We start from the raw sequence: 16,914 nt of genomic DNA on the forward strand, positions 1-16,914 counted from the left end.
CAGCAATGCAGAAGCATGCCCTTGGTACAGCATACAAGTTCTTACATCTGTCCTCGAACAAGATGAGCCCCATTACAATTTTTTTCCTGCTAGGCCATTTCTTTTCCTTGGAATGTTGGATGAATATCTACGAACAGAGCATTAGGAAAAGATGTGCTGTTCATACTTGCATGTCCACAGATCTAGGTTTGCAATAACCAAAGTAAACTTTTAAAACATGCTTTCTCATGTAGCCAGTTCACGCAAGAAATTACAGATGAGCTTGGTCATCTGAGAATTGTGAGGAAACGCGCATGCAGGCATGTCAGGTTTACTATGATGTGTGGCAGGTGTACTGGGACCAGTACCTCTGGAGAGGAGACCTGGAGAGGAGGCCCGTAGTGAAAGGAGAAAGAAGCCATCATGAATGGACATTTATTGACCCCAAAGTCAGAAGTAGGAGTTATGAAGGTGATGACCTAAGCTGGGACTTTCCCTGCTCACCACAGAGCATTCTTGTATCAACTCTGCTTGTCATCACAACTAGTGGCAAAGTGAGGCCTCTGGAGACAGCAAGGATGAGAAAGAGAAAGGTACTGCTGCTTGAGAGCCTAATTTGGGGACTCATGAAATATACTTTTCACAACACTAGAAAAGAAAAACTTGTGCTAAAATTAGCTAAGCAAAAATGAAAGATCCATGTAGTTTGTATGTGTAGTAAAAAATCATAGATGTCAGTTTGGTATCACTGTACCATGCCTGGCTGGCACAAACTTATTAGAGTCAGGGACTAGGGGTTCTTTGTCTGCTTCTTCTCTGCTCCCTGGTGCAAAGCAGCACCTCCACACCATGATAAGTCATACTGCCTGACTGGCCACCAGGTCCTGAGGGAAGTGGTGCCTGGTTCATCAGCTTAGGGCCATTTTCCTTGAAAATATCCGAACTTAAGTCATGTTGCAATTTTTTGGCAAAGTGCTATTTGCTAATGCATTGAACTCTGGAAGAAAAAAGCAGGCATTTCCTATAAGCAATTCACTGTCTGTGGAGCTCCTTTGGAAAACTGCCTTGATGAAGGGTGTGAAAATCTGGCTCAGTCCCCTCTGTCATTGATGCAAAAAGCAAATTTCTTTCATGTACCTGGTTTTTACAGAGACCAATGACAAATGTTGTGCTTACTCAGACATCCTGGGTTAGATCTTTGCAACTGTGCACAGCTCTCTTCTGTCTCCCCTGAATCTGATGAACTGCAGTGATAACACATCTCATTTCTTCCCTGCTGGTGCCAGGCTGAAAGGTTAAACTGGGTTAAATGCATAACCAGCCCCATGACCTAATGGCAGCTTCTTGCATTTTAGGGTGAATGCATATGGATGTGATTTGTTTGCTCAGGGAAAGCACTCACAGGTTTCAGCCTATGGACTTCCCTTCAGATAGACTGGAATGGGAATTTCCATGAGTAGAAACAGCTGGATCAAACTCTCTGTAAGTAATTAACACACAGGAGAGACAGTTACGCTTGCACTTTATCAAGCCTCTTGGTAAGATTATGTACTCCAGATAATTAATCATTACATTTCCCTATACACAAAATTACCTCTACTTTCTTGCTCTCCCACCTCCACACATATAAACAATTCATATGCATGTATTTACAGAGTAATTACAGAGTGCATATGCTGTGATTAAAGGCAATATAAACTGTGTATCCCTAATTACAAGAAAAAAAACCAACAAAAAATACCCAAACAAATGAAAGCTCAAGCAGGAAACCACACCACTACTTTAACTGGATCAAATCCTTTTCTCTTCAGACTAATACAAAGAAAAAAAGAAAACCAAATATTTTGTGCTATGAGCCTGGCAAAAAGATGAGTGTCAGCCTGCCCAGCAGGTCCCTTGGTTGTAAATTATTTAATATATGGGACATAAATCAGAAAGCAATGTTACTTGGGACAAGATGAAAGAAGTTCTGCATCTCAAAGTTAGAACACCATTTGGGTTTAGTTCCCTTCCACCAAATAAGAGAAGATCCTGGCGGTATAGCTTTGGTGGAAAACATCTGCATCTCACATGAAGTGAATACAGGTATGTTTGCCTTCTGAAAACATTTGCTGGCTGTGTTTACATGAGGTGATCTGATGTGGCTTTTATAAAATGAGCAGCACTGCTCCCTCCTGCTGAAGCCTCACATTCCCCCATGATATTTTGATATATGACCTGTGTGTTTTCCATGGCAGACTGCTCAGACTTCCCTTCAGAGATTTTGGGCCCAAAGCACTCCAGACTACTGGCAAATGAAGTAATTGTGTGACATGGGGAGAGCAGGATCAAATGGAGTAATTCTGCATTTTCTTGGAAAATAACTTTGGTACCTGGTATGACTCTTGAGGATGATCCTGCTGAGGGTCAGAACTTGGACTTGATGATCCTTGTGGGTCCCTTTCAACTCAGTGTATTCTGTGATTCTGTAATCCTTTTTGTCTGGGCTTCATGAGGCAGGATAGTAGGAGTAGTCAACAACAAAGAAAGAAGGCGATATTGAAAAGACAAGTTGCTTAGATTTGTTTCATCTGGCACAAAATACAAGCTATTGTAAGGTTTGCCTGGAGGGATCCTGGACACCAACTCCAGGAGTAGGTCAGCTTGCTTTCTGGCACAAGAGGAGGACTAGGATCCATTGTCTCTATGGATGTCAGTGAAATTGTTCTCTGCTGTTCGTACTGGGACACCACACTTATTGCTGTGAGCATTCTCTGGACCTGTCTTTGTAGAAGTGGATGCATTGCCTCGTGTTTTGGAGTGCTTCCTATGTTAACATCCAGGAGAATTTTAGTGTGGTTAATGGAAATCTTAATGTTGACAGACAAAATGAAGTAGATGTGGGACATAGCAGAGGAGGATCAGAAGCACAAAATCCCAGGGCTGTTGAAGAAAAAGTATGTCATAGCAGAAGATTGGCAAGGAAGACAGACAAAGATACCAGACAAAGAAAGAACAGAAATTAAGATGAACAGTCTGCTGGCACAGGAGTAGGGATGGCTTTGAGCAATTGCAATGTACTTTTTGCTAGAGACCATAAAAAACCTCAGAGTCCCAGCATCCCTGTTGTGTCAAGCAACAGGGAGTTAAACACCCTGGTGTCTTACAGCAGCCAGCTGATGTTGATGGCAGAGCCTGCTACAGGCACCATCTTGTGTTTTATCAAAGTGAGTTTGGGCAATAACTCTCCAGACATTCACACTGCCTGAAACACTGCTACTGGGGGCCTCTGTAGCAACATAGTGAATGACTGTGAGATTAAATCATACCCTTCCTTCTTACCAGAATACTTCGCAGCTAGTGGCAGGAAGTTAGGGCTAATAGTCTAACCTTATTCTGGCATATACTTTGTCTCTGAAGTCTTCTAAGTTAGTTTAAAGTAGTCATTACAGCACCATTTCCTGTCAGTTTAAGAAGAAAAAAAATTATCTCCCTGGCTGCCTGAAATTCAGAGCCTGATTCAACTTTCCTGCAGACCATGCAGCTTTGGATCACCACAGTGCCAGCCCCAACCCTTCAGTGTCTGGCCTGAGTAACAGTGTCTCATTAATTAATACACAAGCTGTGAAATGGGATTGGAGCCAAGTGGCTTGAAATTCTGCAGCCTTTGAGGGGAAATTCTGCATAGTGTAAGGCTGAATATGCTGATGTTCCCAGCAGAAGAGAAAGTGAAGGTGTCTGTCTCCAGTCGAAACTCTGCCTGGGATGAAACTCTTCTGTTTGAGCCAGGGAGGTGATTTAAGGTGATTTAAGAGCGCCATTACCTGAAGCGCAATTTAGCCAGGAAACAAACCTCCACTTAGAAAAAGCACTTGATGATCTTTAATTATCACAGCAGGTCTGGACCTCAGCTTTCAGTCTTGTCAGGTAAGTGTTTGCCCTCTGATATCAGGCTGAGTCACTGGCTGAATGAAGAGGTCAGAAGAAGGAGAGGGTTTGTGCAATGTCAAAAGACAGAACCTCTTCTTATAGACATCCTCTGTCTGAAGGGAGATTGAGACCATTCACAATTAGTTGTCTGCATCCCTTGAAAGAAAATTCATTGGTCCTGTAGGGTCACTTGTAGCATTTGTAATGCTTTCAAAGTATTCAGTAATTGCTTATTTGTTCACCAAGTAAATACATATTGGACATTGTATATGTTGTTCTGTATATTTCTTTGCTAAGTCCTGTGTTACAACACAGATTTTTACTTGAAAAATGTTAATAAAGCTCTTGTGTTCCTCAGTGCATAGGAACAGTCTCCTGCATACAAATACCTTGTATAATAAATTCATAGTGAGTAGATGAAAAACGAAGCAAGGTCACCTTCTGGCTTGCTACTGTATTTGGAGTGAACACTGTGAAGAATTTGTGTTTTAGGGCCTTTGCTGAGGTGGTGTGATCTTTTGCCAAATGGGTCATAGTGTGACAAAGGCTCAGGCTCTTTAGATCACAGGTAGGCTGGGTCTTGCTGGGGCACTATAGCAGGCTCAAGGTTAACGGACTTGGTTTGGAGAAGGAGCAAGAGCCTCAGGTGCTAGCCTGCCCAAATAGATATCTTGTGCTCACAGCTATCCTCATAGTCTAAATTAAACATGCATTCCACAAACCCATATATACTATCTGGGAATTATGTCAGCTGCAGACAAAGCAATTAGGCTAATTTTCTCAGTGCATATGGCATGTCAGCAGCTGGCAAACTGTTTGCAGGAGGGCTTCTAAAAGTGCTACCATTAGCCAAATATTGTCATGGATAATCAGAGATCAGTTTCCTTACATTGCCAATGTAAGGCACAGTTTGGTTAGGCTTTGAGATGGGAAACTTTATTGCAGCAAGAAATCTTTTTCATTTTACAGGGATACAGTGATAAAATAGTTTATCTATGTTTGATCAAGGACCCCCTTACCTGTGTTAAATCTGATATCTGGACATAATAGCTAGAATTTATTTTATTGGAAGCAGTTGTCTAATCCCTTCATTTCTTCTGCAAAATATAATTTGCTCACTGTTTTGTCACCTAAACTGTGTGACTAATGCTCTAAATTAAAACACTGCCCTGTTATTCTAACAGCCAAAAATTTCATTACAGTTATAAGTGTGATGCCAGAAGACTAAAGTTAAAAATATCCCTTTCTTTCTCTTTTGTCTGAGACCTTCAATCCGCAGGGATCGTATCCCATAAGACAAAAGGCGCTGGGCTCAGCCTCATTGAATCAAAAGGGAGAGAAAGGGAAACATGGATGGGAGGCATAGCTGCATGTATTATGTGTGTTGAACTATTAAGTTTGAAAGGCATTGCTGTGGAAAAGAGGAAGTTTGTTACTTGGACCACGAGTCTTCGTCTGTTAATGAACGGGACTGGGGCCGAGGGAGCAGTGAGGAATACTCCTGGAAGGATGCTCAGCAGCACTGAGTCACAGGAGCAAGGAGTGAAGAGAGGGTTCTGCCTTGCTTCAAGGATCCATCCAGAAATGCTTTTTGGGTACTATCTTCAGGTCAGGCCTTCCTCATTTGGCTTTCAAATGTGGTGTCAAGTGCTGCAGCTGTGACTCAGTCCAAGCAGCAAACAGTTCTCACCTGGTGCTGTGTCTTTACTGGCATTGAAAATTGCAGACCTGTGCATTCACAATGCAGAATAGGCAGGCTGAACTCCTCAGCGTCTGTTTGATGGCATAACACTCCATACATTTTGGGTGATGACCTGTTAGTCAGCTTGCCACCTCTTGTGTAGTGTTGTGTAACATTCTCACATGTGGGCTTGTGTTAGATGATGAGGCTACATACAATGAGCCATCCTGGCAAGCCCCAGATGAAGAAGGCTGCTTAAATAAATTACTGCTTTGAGTCCAGGCAGGGAGAGATCATAAAACACAAGCTCAGAAAAGCTCAGGTTGTGCCTGTAAGGGCAAGATAACATTGATAGAATAGGATTTGTGCATAGTTTTAAAGGACTTCTCCAGGATTTTACACACTGGGCCAAATTCAGCTTTGTCATGCCATTGATCTCAGTGCCACTGTTACATGATAATAATTGCTTGGGCTCCTTGAAATGGATTTGGGGCAGAAAAAAAAGAGCCACCAGATTCATCAGGTATACGTTCAACTACAACACTGTATTTGAAAAGGTCTGTTTGTTGTCCTGGCCCCTAGTTTTCTCATGGCTATTTTGGTCTTCAAAGGACTTTACAGTTATTGATTAATCTCAGAGTGGACCTGTAAAATAGTTGCAGTGAGTAACTATCACGTCTGCTGCAGAGGCTGCAAAACTGAAACAAAGGAGTTTAAAGTGCACAAGAAGCTGAATTGGCCACTGTGAGATCTTGGCTATCCACCCTGGCCTCAGACCTCTTTATCATACCTCTGTCAAATAAGTATTCTACTCTTTCCTCCCCTAGCAAGTATTTCTTTTGGATTAATTGTTGATCCCGTGAGGCACTGAATCCAATATCAATCTATTTTTAGTAGAAGAATTACCATCTGGAGTTAGCTCAGAGTGACTGGCTAAAGTTGCCTGAACCAGATTGCATTGTTCCTTCTCTATTTGCAAGGAGGTGTGGGAGTGCACATGCACAACCAAACAAAAACTGATGGGGTTTATTTGGACATTCAAATTCATCTGCCAGCACTTTCTTTACTGGATATAAAATAAAATTCTCTGTACAAAGTTGTGAATTATACACAGAATATTGTACTGCACTGAACAGTGCAAGCAGTGTGTTGGGATGGATAATGAGAAACACTATGAAGCTGATGTGTGGTTTGGTAAAGGACCACAAAAAATTTGCAGGCAGCTGTCTTTTGCTGAGAAGCAGTTTTGCAGCGACCTCAACTGATTCAAAATCTTTTATGGGATGAAGATATGGGGAAGTAAAAAAACTAGGAAAAGGAGCAGAAAAGTCAGTGTTTGTAATTGACATTTTGGAAGAGTTGCTGGTTTCAAAACATAGCTAGATTTTACTTAAAAGAGGAAAACCCTGTCAAAATGACTCATCTGTGGCTTTTTTATTGTTTCCTGGAGAATTCTGCTACCTGTGTGTTAGTCTTTCTGTTGTGGGGAAGACATGAGGACATCTCACTTTGGAAGCTTTGATGTTATGGAATGAATAACTTGAAGATGCCAACATGTATTTTCCAAGAAGAACTTTTAGCTGGTAACAAACTTAGCTTGCTTGACAAATAACAAAAGTTACCAATCCAGCTCCAAAGAATGGCAGTTCTGGTGTACGTGGTGTTTAAAAGTGATATTTCTTACACCGATGCACCCTACAAATGTTTATAATTTCACCTTTCACCTAAGCTAATGTCCAGAGAAAGCTAGTGCAAATCTTTCCTCTGAGTTTCCTTTTCAAGGTTCAGATGAGTAGTTTGCATTAGGTGATGATGAGTGATCTTTTGCAGCCAGCATACTACATTGAGTATATAATCTGTGTTTTGAAGATCCGTGCTAATTATGGCACTACAGAATTACTTAAAACTAACTTTAAGGAAACACTTATATTTTAAAATTATTGGGGTAAATCATGAATGGTCTGATAATGGTGGAGAAATCTCTCAATAAGTGAGATTTGGCGGTTTGATTAAAAACAGTTCTCTATAATCCGTGAAAGCCTTTGATGTCAGAATTAGGAAAATCTAGATTTAAACTACAAGTAATCCTATAAGTCTTTTCAGGTTTTATAACTCATAGTAGTCTGTGAGGTTTTTGACCATATTTACAGAAAATGAATTTGTTTGCAGGATATTGTATAACTAAAAATATTTTAAGTTGGCAGCCTAATACCTTCATTCAGATATGGTGATGAGATCTCTGGATTTAATAATTACATTCCCAGCCATCACAATTATAAAAGTTATGCTTGGAGATAATAATATGAGTCAGATATAATTCTCTGTTGCTACCTGAATTTCAACTGACTCTGTATCATTAAAGTTGAAAAATACTAATTAAATGCCTGTTCCTAACATTAATTTCTCTGCATACATTTTTGTCTCCATTTTTCTTCTCTTTTTTAGGAATTATCAAATGAAATATATTAATAAATTCAGAAATAAGTGTTTCATTAAGGGTATTAAGGATGTATCTGAAGAGTGAGTATTAAGAGTGTAGCTGAACATAGTACCACAAAGAAAAAAAAAAGAAATTAAAAAAAAGAGAACAGTTTTCCTTTATTTTTTAGAAAAAGAAAGGTTTTTCTCTAAAGGGAAATAATGTCAAAGGATCCATGCATTAAAATAGGCTTTTTAGATTATGAAAGGGAAGAAACTACTCAGAGACCTGCTTAAAAAATGATGATATATTAGTAAAATGGAATTAAATGTATCTTTTCTTTTAGTGCCTATTTTCTTGTTTCTCGACAGAGTAAGAAATATGTGGATTTTCAAAAATGGTGGCATGCATTTGAATCAGAACCCATGCATCAACTTTCTTCAAGGATCTACTGAACTAAAAGGGTCACTGTGCAGCAAATAGCATCTCATTTTTTTGCAGAACTGATGGATGTTTGATTCATCCAGGGTGTCACAAAAAGCTAGTGCTAGAGTCCACTTGCTGTAACCGTTTTAGGCCATTAAGGAAGTGTAAATAAGCAGCATATTAAAATAACCTTTCAGTGTGATTGAGTAACCTCTGGTATAGCATCCCTCTCAGCAGTGCCGCTCACACACTTCACTTGATATTAAGTGAATTGCTAATGCTGAAATTTCAGTGGGCAGAGATGTTAATTAACTACAAAACCAGGAGTGCAGTGAGGCAGGCATGGGTAAAGAAGACCTGTATCTCTTGGAGCTCACAAGAGCTCCTTTGAGTGGCGTCTTTCTTGCACAATATTTCTCACTTATTCTCTACTATCCATCTTGCTAACCATATTTGTTTTGTCCGTTTTTTTCCCTTTTTTCCCTCCAATCAGAGGCTGCACTTCTGGGCCCAAAATGACAAGATAAAGAACAAATACTGTGACTCTCAGAAAAAAAGACCTTAATCCAAACTCCCCAGCTATTGCAACCAGCAGAAATTTCCTGTTGGTATAGAAACCTCTTTATCTGATAGCATTTTGTTCTTTCTGCTGGGACTCATTTCAGTATCTAACTCAAGTTTAAAGTAAAGAGGAAGCTTCCGTCGTTCATCTCAGGAAAACACTGCAACATTTTTTAACCAAAACTACCACAAATTTGAAAGGATATTTCTCTCTATGTTCGTTCTTTGACACCTGGTGCTTGGCCCCAGATGGGAACTGATTCTGTGCTCACTACTTGGTTGCTAAGTGACCCATGCAAAATCTCTGAGTTGATTTTCCTTCTCCTGTGTTTTGACCATGAATGAGAGAACTAGGTAGTCAAAAGATGGATTTCATTAATATTTAAGATTCCTCAAAAAACATGAGAATCTTTTGCTATACTCCTTTCAGGGCTGTGAGGCAGAGTAGCAGCCTGGCTGCAAAATAGGGCTGATATGTGACAAAGATAAGCAGTCCTCACCTTCAGTGGTCTAACTCAATTTCAGAGGAGAGACAAGATAATAAAACTTGGAGGACAGTCAAAGCCCTACATTCTCTTTCTGGAGGGGTAGCTGATTGATAAATGGCTGCTGATTTTGCCCATGTGTGTCTGATTTTTAAATAAAGTCTTGCTCTAGGGATAGCTGCACAGTCATTTGCTAATTAGGTTCAGCAAATGACTTTAAGAATTGGTTTCAGGCAGAATAAGTGGGTAAGGAAATCAACTGCTATTATACAATCTAGTATTTTTCTTCGGAGTGGCTTTGACCTGTCTCTTTCCTCTTTAAGAATTTCATTTGAGCAGGAAGACAGTGACACAGAGAAGGGGTGGCAGAGGGACAGCAACCTGTAGACACACTTGCAGCCAGGAGATGGTGTGTATTCACAGCCTCGAATCATGCTGAATGGCCTGTAGCTCTCAAGCCAGCTGTTTGCAATGTTATGCTCCAGTAGGACCTGAGGATTAAAGAGTCATCTGCAATGCAGATCAGATTGTCTTTCAGGGAGCAGAAGAAGTCACAAAGTACAAGCAGGTGCAAGGTCCAGTCAAGAGGGCTCTTCTGTGGTCTGGATATGAGAAACAAGACTGCCACCTGAGTTAACTCACTAAGCAGATCTACCACTACTATTTTACCCTCTATTTTATTAGAAAGGGCACTGAAGCAAAACACTGCCAAAATGCATTGCATTAACAGAACATTGCCACAGCATTACCTTATAATGGGAATCAAAATTGGAGCCAAAGCACTATGTTTTTCTTCAATAATACATTGCCATCAGTACCTCTCCCTGCAGAGAAGCTGCATCTTCATGCCTCCCATAACAAAGAAGATAGCTTGGCACAGAGACAGTGTCATTCTTACCCTGAATCACACAGACCCTTTTAACCAACAGGAAAAAAAGCTGGATCACTTTGTTTTTGTTCTTTTTAGATGTGGGGCACTGCTGTGTAGATTTTAGGCAACAACTGCCTGCTCTGATGCAGCCTCCTGCACAGCAAGAAAACTAAACATTGTCACTTCTCTCCTTCATTTTGAGCATTGGCCTGTGCATTGGGAGCATCAGTGTGCATCTGCCTGCTTGTGAAACACTCACTGGATCACGATGCAAGTCTAGCAGTAGCCCTGTGAAAGGGTTTGGACTTGTGATTTACGATTGATATCTTTCACTACGAAATCCCTGGGCACTGCACGTCTTTAAATTAAGACACATGCCTCAAGGTTTCCCAAAAATAATCACTAGCTCTGTAGGGGAAGCAACTTTTCAGCTTAAAAGGTTTATTGTCACTATGGCTTTGATGCTGCCGTCTGGCAGAGCCTGAATGACTGTAGATTACTATGAGCCAGTTAGTATCTAACAGCCTTCACTGAGCAGGTGTCTCGGTGTAAATGTCTGTCTGAAGGTGGCAGAATGAGGCAGTGCTGCAGGGTGACAGATCCAGAGTTCATTCAATTCCCAAAGGAGGTCTACAGGTGAATTTGGCGGTCAGCAGTGCACTACAAAATACAGTTTCACGTCAAAGAGCTGTTCCAAGGAAGCAAAGAAAATTCTGTTGGTTTTCTTTTTTCTTTTTTTCATACTGCAAATTCTTTAGATGTGTTTCTGATTATATGAAGTCCAGTGAAATTGGAACCTTGATCCTTACTAGAAAGAGAAAGGATCGCACTGTGACAAAGGATTTGACAAAATTTCTAGACTGATATTAAGATAGAATTTCTAACATCACCTCAGCTGTGTTTTCTTGCATATGAATTATGGTTTTCATTTAAATTGACATAACATTTTTGTATTTGGGCATCTGACCCTTCTTCATAAGCACCGACAAATCTTATTTATAACTTCCATACTATTTATTTTCAAATAGACTCCCTTCTGACCTGCTTTTTAGGATTACTCAGTTGTAATAGGTCCAGCAAAAAGTATGGTAGCAACACAGAAGCACTGTCAGATGAATATAGCAGTTCCTATGTTAATTTAGGCCTGTGTAGAAAACTGACAGGAGATCCTGCACAAATTAAATTTTTAAGTTCACTTTGGCACATTTGAGAAATTTGAACAAGGTTTGTAATTCTCTTGCATTCATTTAAACTCTACCTCAGCTGTATGTTATAGTTAAAAAAAACCAAAAAACAAATCAAAAAGTTAAAAAAAAGGAATGACACTAATCACTTGAAAATTAGTCTGGAGTGAAAGCAGTACAGTACGAGCCAATCTCCCTAAGTATTAATGAACTGTTTTCAAAGAAATCAGTGGCAGCAAAGAACCAACATACCACTAAGATTCTGGGTGTTAGATTTTGCCTTGCAGTGTCTAGAGGTGTTTATACAGGTGTGGAACATCAGAGAAACAGACTGGTGGTGTACTAATTTTCATGAACAACAATGAAAGAAATATTTATTATTGAAGATCTATTTACAAGGCTCTGAAGTCAAGAATTGAAAAAATGGCAAAAATATATATAAAATATATATAAAATACAAAAATATACATAATATACAAAAATATATATAAAATACAAAAAATACCAAACAGGTTCAGCTGAAGGCAAAGTGCATGAGACATTTCAGTGACAGTTGCAACTTCAAATAAATAAATAAATAAAAATTCAACAATGTTTGTGGATTCCTTCCTCTCTCTCGCTCTCTACTTTTGGATCCAGGCTATATAACACAGTGCTTGTTACAATTAAATGAATATTAGTATTTCATAGTTTCATATATCTATATCTATATCTATATCTATATCTATATCTATATCTATATCTATATCTATATCTATCTATATCATCTATATCTGTATCTATAATAAAACACGTATATAGAAATCATTGCTGTGGTGTCTCTCAGGCTTGTTTGCATAATTTTGTCTGCAGGCAAAAAGTGTGGCAGTCACAGGAGGCAGCTGAAAGGCAGCTGGGTTTAATGTCCAGCCTGAACACACGCTTGTTTGGTCTAGCTGAGGATGGTGAAGTGTCCTGCCCTGTGATGTTGTTGGGTATGAGCTGAGAGCATCCAACAACACACCAGGGAGCCAGAGATGGGGAAGGGAACTGAGACATCTGTCAACACCCCTCTCTCCTGTTCTAGCAGCAGGATAAGAGTCTTGAAATGGGAATGTTTTTTTGCATCCTCTCAACAGCTCCTCTCCATTCCCAAAGTGGGCTCCAGAGGTACTTTTTACAAGAAGAGTAAAATGACCCCACCAGTGGGGCTACTGGATGAAAAGCTGCCTAAACCAGTGCTCCAGCATGGAAAGATCCAACAAAAGCCCTCTAGTGCTCTTGGGTGTTTACTTGGCAGGAAGCAGTGGAGGATGTTAAGCAATCACCACTGTGCATACATACATTATAAATGCAGAGTATTCAGAGAACTGCCTGTGATGCCAGATGTTCACAGCTCTTCTCTTTATTTTTTTAGTAAGGGTTTTCCATGCTGTACAACTGTTTATGGGCTTTGCTCCCTTGGTGTTTGGGGGTTCCTGCTGTGCCTAAATTCTGCTAAGGCATCAGGACATCAGTTTGTTGATGCCAGCAGATACCTTCCCAGTGCTCATAATTAGAGAAAGAGAGTTAATTAAAAAAAAATATGAATTAACACTTTCTAAATTCAAAAATATTTTGATCATGGAAGAATCTGAGATCCTGTGGAATTAGAAAGACTTATTTTCAAAAGGGTAAAGAAAAACTGAAGAAAATTTGCGGCACTAACTGTAAGCAGCAGGAATGGGGAGCTTGGAGCTTAACTAACCTCAGCCTTTCCCTTCCTATATGTTACTCTGTGTAGAGCAGTGTGGATGCTGATTTGGCATAATTTCTGTACTCAGTGGGTACGAGTGGGGGCAGCCTTCCACGCATCACATTGATTTGGCAGGGTCAGGAACCTCTTTCTTCTCTTCAGAGATTGAGAAATCCTTAGAGGGAGGTGGGTAGAGAAGATTGAAGTTCTTTCTGTAGCGAAGACACTACAGAAGCAGCTTCACTATTGTGTTTTGCTGACTATCAGATTTGCGTCAGCTTCAAAAGCAGCTTCTGCTGAAAGGGACTATTCAGCAGGTGGGAAAGACACTGAGAGGGCGTAGGTGTGAGTGACTTGTGCTAAATTTATATTTAGTCCTTTAGCTTAACAAGCTTTCTAGTGTTAATTAAGCCTGTGAATTTTTTTGTGTGAAAGGATTAGACAGCCATTCTCACTTCTTGTGGGGGCAAGCATCACAGGAAGGTAAAGACATCCAGTCATTAAACTACTGAAGCAAATAATTTCATTTTCAAGGGTGTCATTGCCTGTTGTGTGAAAGCCAAGCTGTTCTTTCCTTTTGTGTTATTTATTTACCTCCCTGCCCCTTCCCCCCCTCCATCCCCAATATAAAAATAAAATCATGATCTTATGTATACTTCCTGACAGCTTTGACAACTCAGCCTGGGATATGAAGGTCAAGCCTGGTACAACGTGGCTTGTATTATGTGTTTTGTCTTCTCACAAGACACCATACAGGGATAGGCAGATTACACATACAAGGCCAGAACAAAGCTAAAATTAAGCTGCTGAACTTTATTTAGCAATTTTCTAGCTTTAACAAATTATGCTTACTCAGTTATTAGACTATTTTATCAGTATTTTAATTTAATTTTAAATATTTTTGTAAAGTCTTACATAAATATTTCATATGAGAATATTTTTTATGTCTATGTTTTGGGTATTTAAGTGGATGGAAATTCTGTTGCTAGTAAACAAATGCATGTCTGGGCAATTTAGAGCAGTTTTAAGTTGTCAGAGGTAACTTAAGTAGAATAAAAAGCTATTGTTATATAATGCAGTCCCAGGTATGTACCACAAAAGCCAGAATTCAAATCAGTAGTGTGAATGGAAACGGGGCATCATTACCATGTGCACCCCTGTACATCAGGGTTAACTCTGTCGCAGCCAATCAAATCTCATTGGATGTAAAATGGATGTGTTGGGCTGGTAACTTTTGTGTAGGCAAATAACTGAGCTCAGCTTGCTATGACACTGCTACCTGGGTCAGCTCAGGGTGCTCATTTTGATAAAGGCAAGGACCAATATTTTTCATGATTCATAAACAAATAACTTTACTGGGTGCAGACACAGATGTAAGAGAGGTGTAGTTGCAGCTATATACAATACTTCTACAATACTGCTATTCCCGGTCAGGACTGGTATTTGTTATAGCTGTGCCTGCAGGAGGTTTCAACCCTGTTATCTACTATAAGGGATGAAGCAGATCCATTCATTCAGATTTGGGCCCAAAATTTTTCTCTGTGAGAACTGTGAAAACTATATCCAGTGTATAGTTGTATCATCCTATCTCTGGCTTGCCACAGACATTAATGGCACAGGGAACGAAGTGGCAGAGGAGCAGACTCAGAGAAGCAGCTGGAACAATTAAGCACACCTAGAAAAATTATCAACTTTCCTTCTTTCTTTCTTTCTTCTTCTACCCCTCTGCTCATCCCAGTTTGTTTTCTGCCTGCAATGAGTGCTTCTCATCCAGGGAGCTGCAGGAATTGCCTGGTTAAACTGCCTGGAACCAGTGTTTCTGAAACCAGGAAAAGTGCTATCCCAGACATTGTCTGGAGGCATTAAATAGAGAGGAAGTGTAAGAATAATATGCTTTCTTCTGCTTACAAGATTTAAAATAGCTCAAGATTCTAGCTTGCAGAAGCAGAAGTCAAAATAGCCAGGCTTAGTGAAGAAAGCTTGTTATTTAGGGTAAAGGGATTTACTTCTAACATTACAGAGGTTGCGATGGTTTTGCTCTCTGATCCCTTCATCTTTTACCAAAGGATGTTGGAATGAACTAGATTCTAGAAAGATTTCTTGCAGAATGCAGAAATTCCAACAGAGAGAGATTTCCTTTCAAAGATGCAGTGTCCCAGTTTAGCAGAGCAACAAATATATTTTCAGTAATGGGTGCTGTCTTGAACATTAATGTCAGATTTAGAGTTTAGTTGTGATGCTTCTGTTATTCAGCTGTATCCATAATGGATGCTCTGTAGGTGGTGTTTTTTTTTTTTTTCTCCTTATTTCTTTACCCTTTTCTTTTTGTTTTTAAATAAATTGTCAGTCTTGTCAGAAGTTTTTTCATCTGTTCTTCAGATAGGAATGCTCTTTGTCAACAGCAAATCCAGAGGTCCTTTCTGACCCCAGGCTTCTTAGCAAAACAATCCCTTTTCATCTCCAGGGCAAGTTAAGGCTGGTGACCCTGCTGCAGTCAAACAATCCTAGACAGCACTAAGAGAAATGCTGAATTGCCTTACCACATTCCTTTCATCTTATATCATCCATTATAGCATCCATTCACAAGTTCATTCCCATGCCTGGAGGTGTACATGTAGCATGAGGATGTCAAGGTGTCTCACTCAGGGTCACTCTCTTCACACCTCCAAGAAGAAGTGCAGAAGGTCTTCCACGTGTTCCTCCAAACCTGCCAAACCATGTGTCCTATGGGCTCAGCCCATCCTGTTCCCAGGGGAGCCCTAATGGCCCTAATGGACTTGAAGTGGTCTTAGAGGTTTTTTTAACTGTGAAGGAAAAAATCTGGGATTTTATACTGGCTGGCTCTGTTTTCTCTCAGGGATCAGGTGGCACGCAGGACTGGACCCAGTTTCTAAGAATAAAGGCTCATTGATACACTCATTGCAGGGGTCAGGACTCCATTTTGGGGCAGCCAGCCCTGATGTCTGGCAACCAGATATCAAGCTGAGAGAAACTGCTGATTGCCAAATAAAACTATTTATTTTGAGAGAAAGCCCATGAACACGGAGAGACAATTAATTACATCCCCTTTTATCTGTTCTGAGATTCCCTCATTTCTCCCAGAAATCTTGAAGACATTTAGCTTATGGACAGCCAAGGCCATAGCTGTCAACACCTGGTGGAACACTTAATCATTGGAAACAAGGTAAAATTCATTCATACACAACCTTCTAGAGTAAAGGAAATTGGAACAGGTTACCCTTTAACCAATTGTTTTTCACTGATGTTTGGAAGCAGAGGAAGTATTCTTATTTTTCTCCAGTATAATTGCATCTCATTCATGACTGTTGAATAGTTTATACAAAAAAGAGTAAAAAAGCCTCCTTAAAATTGATGCTTCAGTAAAAAACAACAACAACAAAACAACCAAACAACAAAGCCCAAGAAATTAGGAAGAGCCACAAATCTGCAATTCAAATACCTCAGCGTGCCAGAAATGTGATCAGCTGCATACAAGTGTTGCATCTGCTCTGCTTCATTCCCACAGACAGCAAGCTGCCCACAGAGACCACACATCCTCCCACTACTTCTCCTATTTAAGTTGCTGAAATGCTGCCCAAAACCAACAATACAAAATTTGATTGAAGCACTTTTTCAGTGTGGCCCCATTACTCACTTCAAAAATGGCATTTGTTGCCACCTGGTT

The 16,914-nt window shown here is 40.0% G+C and overlaps 1 protein-coding gene across 1 annotated transcript in view; it reads left to right on the top strand.

Moving 5' to 3' along the window:
* Positions 1 to 293: 293 nt before the first annotated feature.
* The window catches only part of LOC115915356 (tetraspanin-3-like), a 79,622-nt gene continuing 63,001 nt past the window's right edge, over positions 294 to 16,914 (top strand). The window contains exon 1 of the mRNA XM_030968716.1: positions 294 to 435. Within this exon, the coding sequence (XP_030824576.1) occupies positions 294 to 435 (142 nt within the window). The remainder of the gene's footprint in view (positions 436 to 16,914) is intronic.

The sequence above is a fragment of the Camarhynchus parvulus genome, chromosome Z (assembly GCF_901933205.1).
Source record: "Camarhynchus parvulus chromosome Z, STF_HiC, whole genome shotgun sequence".
Taxonomy (NCBI): Eukaryota; Metazoa; Chordata; class Aves; order Passeriformes; family Thraupidae; genus Camarhynchus; species Camarhynchus parvulus.